General features: G+C 36.4%; 1 protein-coding gene across 23 annotated transcripts in view; it reads left to right on the top strand.

Moving 5' to 3' along the window:
* The window catches only part of LOC138010384 (probable ATP-dependent RNA helicase DDX60), a 103502-nt gene that overhangs the window by 51453 nt on the left and 42049 nt on the right, over nucleotides 1-10000 (top strand). For 16 of the 23 annotated variants that reach the window (XR_011124457.1, XM_068857322.1, XM_068857319.1 and 13 more), the window contains 9 exons: nucleotides 1961-2132; nucleotides 2227-2382; nucleotides 2931-3045; nucleotides 4431-4549; nucleotides 5048-5226; nucleotides 6136-6184; nucleotides 6987-7169; nucleotides 8871-9064; nucleotides 9377-9505. Coding sequence is in view for 22 of the 23 variants with exons in the window: in XM_068857322.1 (XP_068713423.1) it covers nucleotides 1961-2132; nucleotides 2227-2382; nucleotides 2931-3045; nucleotides 4431-4549; nucleotides 5048-5226; nucleotides 6136-6184; nucleotides 6987-7169; nucleotides 8871-9064; nucleotides 9377-9505 (1296 nt within the window). In the remaining variant the exon portion in view is untranslated. The remainder of the gene's footprint in view (nucleotides 1-1960; nucleotides 2133-2226; nucleotides 2383-2930; nucleotides 3046-4430; nucleotides 4550-5047; nucleotides 5227-6135; nucleotides 6185-6986; nucleotides 7170-8870; nucleotides 9065-9376; nucleotides 9506-10000) is intronic. The other 7 variants (XM_068857324.1, XM_068857332.1, XM_068857333.1 and 4 more) reach the window with 1 other exon arrangement.

Genomic DNA, 10000 nt, shown 5'->3' on the forward strand with positions numbered 1-10000 from the left:
TGTTCCTTTCTTTTATTTTTCTTACGTATCTTATACTCAACCTCTGTTTCATTATTATGGCAACCGCTGATTATTACTATTATTATTATGACCACCGCTTATTATTATTGTTATTATTATTATTATTATTATTATTATTATTATTATTATTATTATATTATTATTACATTGATGTGGACGTTGAACTTGCCAGATCTAATATTAAATGACTTTTCTATTTCTATTTTATTTTTTATTTATTTATTTATTTATTTGGAAGTTTTAAAACAGTCTTAAACAGAGAAATATCTATATTGCTCGTAAATTTATAGTTCTTACCTTTTGGAGATATTTTAATTTTTGTAAATATTTTTATTATGCAAATAAAGTTATTATTATTATTAAAAAATATATATATATTGTTATACTTATTATTATTATTATTATTGTTATTATTATTGTTATTATTATTATTGTTATTGTTATTGTTATTATTGTTATTATTGTTATTATTATTATTATTGTTATTGTTATTGTTATTGTTATTATTATTATTATTATTATTATTATTATTATTATTATTATTATTATTATTATTATTATTATTATTGTGGATTGAGCACCGGCTTTTCCAAAAGTTCTTCTTGGGGCCAGGCAATAACAAGTTGGCTAAGGAAACCCAAATTTTATCATTGCTTTCATCGCTCCAGAACCTTTCTCAGGATTCTTGCTGTTCCAAGGAGAGTGTTTTTTTGAATTAGTTCTATAAAAGTGTTAGTGCCAATGCGCTTTAAGTTGCTTTCAAACCTTTTTGGAACTTTTCCCAGTGCCCCAAGTACTACTGGAGACACCTGGGTTTGGAAATTCCACAAATTTTGAATCTCTCTTGCTAGGTCTTGGTATTTTTCTAGCTTTTCCTCTTCCTTGGCCTTTACAGCTGTGTCTTCTGGGACTGCTATGTCTATTACTTGGCATGTCTGTTCTTGCTTGTTAATAACGACCAAGTCGTGTCTCCTTGGATTAATTTGGTGGCCCGTCTGGATGTTATAATCCCATAGCAGTTTGTAGTGGTTGTTCTCAAGGAAAATTTCTGGTTGATGTTCAAACCATTTGTCTACTCTACTAAAGCCGCACTTCCCCAGGAAGTCCCACGTGTAACACCCTTGCAACATTATCGTGCCTTCTTTTATACTCTTGCCGTATCAGTTTGGAGCACCCACTCACTATATGGCTCACTGTCTCCTTTACCTGGCGGCACATTCTGCACAGGTCATTCTCTTGAGTCTTGTCGATGTTGGCTTTGATGTAGTTTGTTCTTATTGCCTGGTCTTGCGCAGCAGTTTCTCGTTTAAGGTCCGCTCTTTGCAACCATGCCCAGGTCTTCTCATTTCGTTCACTATCTGTTTGTCTTAAGAACTGACCATATAAGACCTTCTTTTCCCACTCTGCCTTTCTCTCAGCTTTCCTTCGTTGTTTGAAGTCCTTTGGGGTTTCTAGTTCCCCCTTCGTAGCTGCTTAAATCAGTTTCTCGTCGCTGTGCAGGATGTAATTTTGTAGCGAGTTCTTGGCCTGCCCAATGCATTCTTCCACTGATATAATAATAATAATAATAATAATAATAATAAATTATTATTATTATTATTATTATTATTATTATTATTACAAATGACATAACTATCTACCTTGTATACATAACCCAAAACTCCCAATCAATGTTTGAGAACAGCAATGTGTTTATAAACTTAAACTACTCCTCGTAACCTTAAGTAGTCAGTGTGTAAGTAGAGGTCTGTAAATGTGTAGTTTGGTGTGAATTAATAGTTGTAATGGTACAGTTGTTAATAATCGTAAAGGTACAGTTGCAAATAAAATAAAATAAAATAAAATAACATAGAATAGAATAGAATAAAATAAATAAATAAAAAACAGTGTAGGGGAGCATATTTGTGAAAAATTTCATACATTTGCTTTTTACTAACAGATACACAAATGCTTGTGGAAGATATTAAAGGTTATACACGACGATTACCCTGCTATGAAGGATGCAGCCAGTGTATCCTTAGACATGTCTTCAGTTGCCGATATTATGGATGGACGCCTTGTCCACGCTCTCTTTTCACTGGCCGTAGATCAAAGTTCAATGGATATAGAAGGTTTTGAATGATTTCTTACTTCATTATTGGAATTCTACAAGATAATTTTATTTTCTACTTGACTCAAACACAATATACCTGATTATCTATCCAGCCTTTAGTTTGCCAGAGGATGTGCTCAAAGAAGCAAAGAGTGCTTGGAGTGAGATCGTCGCTGCCGTGAACACCACCCGACACCCTGATCTGTCACAAGCTCATTTTGCCCCGAACTTTGCTGGGTGTGTTGCAGGCTTCCCCGGGAAAGAAGACGGTGGGTGATCTATTAGGGCGATGTAGTAGTAAGCATGCATGCATGTAAAAAATTTACGTTGCGGTGTGGTCCTGTAAATCGCACAAGTGCCTTGCCGTCTCTTCTTAATTTACTTGGAGGATGTATGGTATGTTCAAAAAAACTGTTTCCGTTCAGCTCCGTAAGTGGAAAAATTACAAACTACGTGAGAATGACGTCATTTTTTTTTTATTGCTACCATCGTCTTAGAATTAATCAACACCAATAAATAAGAATGTATGTTCTCATCATGATACGAATCTCATTTTAAAATCGGATACCAAGACCTTGTTGCATGGAAACATCAAGTCACGTAAGTATCGTTTATTATGTCAAATTGCTTCAAGATAAATTTAAAGAAAAGCTACAAAATTTGATGTGATTACTAATTTATTTTAAATATTACGAACATCAAGTCAGCATTGGAAGTAATTATTAAGTCAGCAAGGGCACCCACAACCCCCACCCCTCGCCCTTTTTCCAGACTGAATTGGGTTACCACTCTTCTTGATAACTGGTGTGTATTTTAGAAGACGGCGTTGAATGGGAGACTTGTGTGAAACTCAAAAAGCTGCTTGATGTAGATAATGTTCTCGTCAATGAATACGCCGGGGACATACGGTCAAATATTAACGCCATGGCTGTGTAAGTATACACTTATCTGTTTTGTTTTGTTGTGTTTTTCAATTTGTCGTGAAAAAAATAACAAACAAAGCCACGCTACCAATCGATGTTGTGGATTAAGAAAACCGTCATGATCTTGAATTAATTGCTAAGCCTGCTTCAGGCCTTTTTATAGTATACGAGATACTGAAATTCAATTTTTGATACAGTGAGAATAGACAATATGGACAGTGTAAAGCCCATAGTTGAGGCACGGTCATAAGACATGGATTATTCACCAGCATTGTTGGAACAGGGTGAAATTTTCCTTACACGGGAAAAAGTCGGGAAAACAAAACCTACAGGAAGCACTCCTTCTCTATGGGATTACATTCCAAGAAGGCCACACCCTGAGCCCAGCGCAAGGGAGCATAGGGCGCCACACCACTACTCTCCACATCCAAAGAACTTCTTCCGTCAAGCGGCAACACCTCACCATCAGAACGCGACTCCATTGCCAAGAAATGCAACAAGGTCAAAAAGCATTACGGCGGCGTCCACCTCTAATAATTGATGACTCCGTGTATGCAAAGCTATCCCTCGCAAATCGCGTCCGTAGCTCTATGGCCTCATTACTGTAACTTTGATCGTACATAGAGGAGGCGCCCACATGGTTAACAAGACGAAACAGGGCACTTTCGCCAGTATCACCTCCATCACTGGATGCGCACATCCCCAAGTCGTTGATAAAATAACTCAACTCTGCTAAGCAGCTTTTCATCTCTTTAACTCAACAAACTCCACTGCCACCAGAGCAGCAACTAAACACCCGAGCTGATGCAGAACTAAAGGAAATTCCAGGAGCATTAATGCCAAAAATCAAACACGCGAGTTGAAGCAGCTAGTTGAAGGATATCTTGGGAACGTCAAAGCCAAAAGCTGAGCTAACAACAGATATCCCTCCATGCTCTGCTGCCCTGGCTCCACAAAGTGACAATCAAATCCTACCCAAAGTGCAAAACCACCAATAAGAACACTATCAGGCCAGATATTCAACCTGCCAATCGTCTGGACTTATGAACAATGATAAACCCTTGTTCCTTTTATTTTTTATTTGCTTGTTTCACAAGTTTAAGTGTTGCTGTCGACGCAACGAATGGTTTAGTGCATGTTTCACATTTTCTTTCTTGCAATAGTTAAAGTTATGACGCTCTTCTTTGCTTTGTTAAAAAAAGACAAACAAAAGGAGAAAGTGTAATGCACTGTGGGAAGAGAGTAAAGTGTGTGTTTCTAGTCAACATGGCGGCGTGTAATCTGTGTTCGTTCTCATCGAGTTACTGAGTAGACACTAACCAATCGGAACCCTGTAATTGCATTTAATCCAATAATCCAGTTTGAATATAGTTTCAATGTAAATTTTCTTTCAGAGAGGAGAGTGTAGAAGAGGAATTGTTCAACATTGGTCGGGAATTTGATGAACTCTACCACTGGCATTCGCTGAAGCCACTTTCTGATGATTATGATAGGACAAAGGAAACGATTACAGGTAAGGATGACAAAAGACATGTTTTTCATTTTTTTTAAATAGAAGTTAAGAAATGAAATCGAAAGATTGAAGACCTATACCCCTTTCGCTGTATTGTTTTCTTATATTCCCACTGTCTTGCACTTAGTGGTGAGGTTGATACATAGGCTAAAGCTGGAAGTACGTCAACGGAATTTTGTTACGAGTGACGCACCAGTTTAGGTATCCTTCTCCTAATCCACCTTTCTGTGTTAGAAAAATGTGGTTCTCTGGGGCGAGGGAAAGAGGATTCTGAAGGGGAAAGGGAAATCGTCCTCTTTTATTTTGGAAACGTGTAAGTAGTACTGAAATTAAAAGGATGTGAGGCAGCAAATCATATATGAAGTATGCACAGCGTTATCTCTTTCTTTCCTGCCTCAAACAGGGGAAATCTCTCCATGCTTCAAGCTTTCACTACCAGTGGTGATTCATCTATTACAAACTCAAGTTATATTTGTATTATTTCATTTACATGTACAGAAAAGCTTCCAGACGATCCACGACTGAGAAAAAAGCGTTTAATTGAAAATCAGAAATTCGCGCGCTACCACCGACTTTATGGCGATTCACTTTCTAGTGATATTGGCCTTGCAAAAACGATCATCGTTACAAATACGAATGCAGAGAAAAAGAAGGGCAAGAAAAAGGAAGGAAAAGTGGTTAGTGTGTGGTATAGCTATGAGTTTTTAATTCAGACGTTCATTTTCGTACTTTTTACGTTATTTACTTGGGTAAATTGTTGCTTTTTGTCTTAGGTTTCTTCTACACCAACGCATGTTCGCTTGCTTTGTGACCATACTGTCATCCGCGCAACGTTAACCTGCGTCTAACTAAATGCTCGATTATGATTACGCTCTATAAGGACTTAGTAGAATTCTACTAGTATACTAATGCAAATAAAGTAATCTGATTGGCTGAGCCATTGAACACTATCAGTCATTAGTGTGCGGAGGTCGTCTTGGAAATAACGACGTTTCTTCCGTTTTCCCAACGTTTTGGAGGAAAATTTGGATGCAAATGGGTAATTAAATTTCTGAGAAGTCTAAACGAAGGACATTTACGGTTTCTTGACTTTCAAAAAAGTTGAAATTATTGAAAAAGCTGATGCGCACGCGCCCACATCTTAGATTTTAAATGGCAATTCAATCCGAGCGATCTTTTTCAGGTGTAAATTAAAGTTTAATAATACGTCAAGAAATAATTGGAAACCGTTATTTGAAGTAAATTTTAGCAAGAATTCCACTAAAACAAATAGATTATTCGCTCTCGATTTCTATGAGGTGATAGTTGATTCGACCTTCGGCGTCATCAACTATCACCTCATAGAAATCTCGAGCTCATAATCTAATTAAATGGTACCTGCGCGTAAGACAAGTAAATGTGCCCTCGAGTTTTGGGCACTTCCACCACCACTCTTTGCAAAAGCCTCTTTTTAACTTGCTTGAAATTAAGAATAAATCATTTCTTTGTGAAAATTAAAAAATAATAATAATAATAATAAATAAATAAATAAAGAAAGAAAGAAATAAAGAAATAAGGCAGTCCTTTAAACATTTCCATTTTTACAGAGCCAGAAAGCGAAACAAATCATTGAAGCGAATGAACAGAAACGCAGAGGTAAGTGACTTCTTTAGTGTCAATTTAGTAAGTTTACTTTCTTTTAATGAATTCGTTACAAAACGACATCACAATATAAGAAGAGAAAAAAAAAATATGAGTAAAAATATGATATTGACAAAGAGGTGAGCCGGGGGATAAAGAACTTTCGATTGCAATCTAACCCCCAATCAAAAAAAAACAAAACATGAATTTAAAATATAGCTAAATATGTATATAAAATATGTAACAGTTTAGATGGCAGTGATCGTTTAGCCTGGAGGACTGTACGTTTCTAGCTTTGACAAATAAATATTAGTTAAACTGGTCTTAAAAAAAGAAAATGAATTAATTATTTTTGGGCTTGATGGCAGCAGGTTCCACAGTCAGAAGGTAATGTTAGCTCCTATCAAGGTGTTTACTTCCTCCTTGATAAGCCGTGCATAAAATAAACAAAAAAAAAAAATAAATAAATAAATACAAATTTAATAAACAACCCCCGCCCCCCCGTCCCCCCCCAAAAAAAAGCATTGAAAAAGAGAAATGCAACATAGGCCATTTTAACGACTTTGACATCTGAGTGATTAAATACTTTTGTATTTGATTTGCAAGACGTCCGTAGACTAGGAATCTTAAATCAAATTTTGGACTTCGTGAGTTAAAAACAGATTCCCACACAAATAATATCGTGATAATGAAAATAACAATGATGATGATAATCATATGATTGCAAAAAGCACATAGGCGTTTGTGCAGCTTTCGAAACAATTAATATGGTGTAAATTGATACTAAAACTCCTTATGCTCGCATTATGTCTCACAGAGGAAGAGCAAGGAAAAGACCAAGAGAAGTGGAAACATATCGAGAAAAGCCTGAGGAGTGAAAATTACAGTAATGCCTTGCAGTTGGTAGATGAATTTCTGACCAAATGCAAATCTCCAGATTTCTCTTTCCAGGCGCTCATGAAAAAGGCACAAACTTGCTTGGATGCCTGGCAAGACACTCGTGAGTTAAATTCCCTCTGTCGCGCTCTCCCTCTTTTCTTTACTCGTACAGTTCACCTTTTTTACGAAAATTTAAAGATGTACCTAACTAAGTATATGGTTCACCTCTCTGGCTTTAAATTATGGCACGATGGTCGGTGGTGTAAAACCCGAACTCTCCCCTCAAAATACCAAAGTAATCAATTCAAACCTCTGAACAAAATTATATATACTGGCACACAATTGACTAAGTTCGGTTTCTTTAATTCAACTCTTTGCACTTTTTATAGTAAGGAGTGTGAAAGGCCCCGACATCATTTTTGCCATGGTAAAAAAATTCCGATTGACTTCAGCAGTGACGTAATATTTATATTGTCAACAATTTTTCATTATTGTGGTCTGTTAGATATTAGTGAAACTTTCATGCCCTTGAAGCACTTTATTCTCACAGATAAAGAAACTCGATTCCCCTATACATCGAACATAAGATTTCCAAGTTAAACAAATTATAAGAACAAAATGCAACTTTTACGTCCTTATTTTGAATTTTAATTGTTTTTATTCCATTGTATTTTGTTACAGATTCACAAATGAAAAATAAAATAAAATACGAGTACAAAACGCTTACATACAGATAAATCTTTTTTATAGAAACAATAGATGCTTTCCAACGTAACAACGTGTAGTCTGAAAGCGTTTTCATTACGGTTCGAAGCATATTTATCATGTCAATGATCTCTCTTTGTAGTATAAGAGTAAGTCTTTTGTTCTCCAAGAATTTCTGCAATTTTGTTGAGTATATGCAAATATGTACCTTTATTATAGATCCAATTGATTTGGCTTTTGAAGTTCTCTCGCCTTCCAGACCGTCGTTCGTCTTGTAGCCTAACTTTGATCCTACATAGTATATTAAAACTCTAATCTCCGGAGTTACATCATGCGTCGAATTTCGATCGAGGACCATGTTTCCAATAGCTTTTTCGATAAAAATTAGTCTGTATATTTTGGTTGTTTGTCATATTTAATTGCAATGAGACTGATGATTCCTGGTTTCCGCTGTCCTTCAGACACCCAGCACAGCCACACTCCAATTTGTCGTAGTGTCGCTTTAATTATTGCTGTGCGTAGGGTAGTAATGAAAGGACAGTTACTAACATTTTTTCTTACTTTGTGTTTGCTTTTTGTAGCCCTCCCCCCTCCCCCACCCCCCAAAAAAGGAAACGCGCATCACTGTAACGCCATCATTTTCTCTCCACTGTCCTTTCCACCTTTGAATGTACAATTTCCTCTTTTATTTTCTCGTTACCATTGTCATTTGTTACCGTTAATTAAATCAAGTTGCAATTCTGGCTTACCTTAATTTAAGGCATTTGCAACAATGTCTGTCTACTGAGTCTTGACACACTTTAACACCATCCTGTTGTAAACATGAACCATTACTTGTAATTTTTAAAAACTCCCCTCCACCCTATGAGTGTTAATATTCCTAAGGCCAAAAGTATTAATCACGATATTTTTACATCATCTGGACTAGGTGTGAAATAGCTATATCTATCAAAAATGTATCAACTGACCCTTTTGAGAACTGTTTTCAGTACTCTACCTGGGCGGATAGGTAGTTTTAAATTTTTAGATAATACAATTATCATTTTCCTCGTCGCTTCACGTTACAAAAATGTTGTTTATAGCGGCATTAAATTCTGACATTGTGTCGTTTTTTTAGGTTCTCGTTACCCCAAATCAAACGAAATGAAATATCCAGTACTTCTTATGGAATGTGTAAGGAAAATGTACCACGAATTCAGCATTCATCTTACCCGCAAAGACAAAAAGAAACTGGCAGGATACATGCAAAAGCTGGGGTTTGATGACATCTCAGTTATATTTTATGATTTGAAGCCAGACACTGAAAATAAGGTAAATTTCTTATAAACGCCCATAAGTCATGATTCTATTCGTTAAAATCAGGGATCTGCTCTAGACAGGAGTCAATTTTCAATAACAGGCCGTCTGTGAACGAAACGTTGACGTTGTACACAAATCTATCAGGTTTGATTTTTGTATTGTAGGCTCAACAGTTCTCTGTTCACGCACGACAAGCGCGAGATTTCAAATTGAGTTCCTGGGACATTTGTTGAAATGCGAGCCTGTTATTTTTAATAACAGGCTTTCTGTAAGGGAAAGTTGGCTATATGCACAAATATATTAAGATCTGATTTTGTATCGTAGGCTCGACAGCTCTCTGTTCACACAACAAGCGCGAGATTTCAACTTGAGTTCATGGGACATTTGTTGAAACGCGAGGAACGAGCCGATCGCGACCCTCGGGTCGACCACTTTATCCCTGATACTTGGCAGGTATGTTAATGAGAACATGGTTTGAACAGCGTCAAGCATTCAGAACTGTGCTCATACCTTTACCTTTTAAGAAGCTAAGTGGCAACTGGCCCTTTAATGAGTAAACGTTTTTTCTTACAATGTTCTATAAAACTAAGTGAGACGAATAAACAAGATACTAACGTCAATGTCAGGACCAAGGAAAGTATTCATTATTGGTGCAATTATCTACACAGCAGAATTAACATCTTGTTTTAAACTGTCGAAGCAACAGGGACAAAATATGGAGATTTTGTCCTGAGAGCGTTTGACATCCAACACCTGTCTTGTGGCTTGAAGCCACTTAGTAGAATCTGTTATATTATGAGACTCAATGAAAATGAAATAAAGGAGAGTCCTGGTCTTTGGAAGCAGCCAAACCATAGCAAATAATATTTTTAATTCGATTTGGTTAATTCGGGCTTTATATAGACGTAAAAAGACCAGTCGCTCTCTTAAAAAGGGTAGGAAATGCCA

This window comes from Montipora foliosa, chromosome 7 (assembly GCF_036669935.1).
Source record: "Montipora foliosa isolate CH-2021 chromosome 7, ASM3666993v2, whole genome shotgun sequence".
In the NCBI taxonomy this organism is placed as follows: Eukaryota; Metazoa; Cnidaria; class Anthozoa; order Scleractinia; family Acroporidae; genus Montipora; species Montipora foliosa.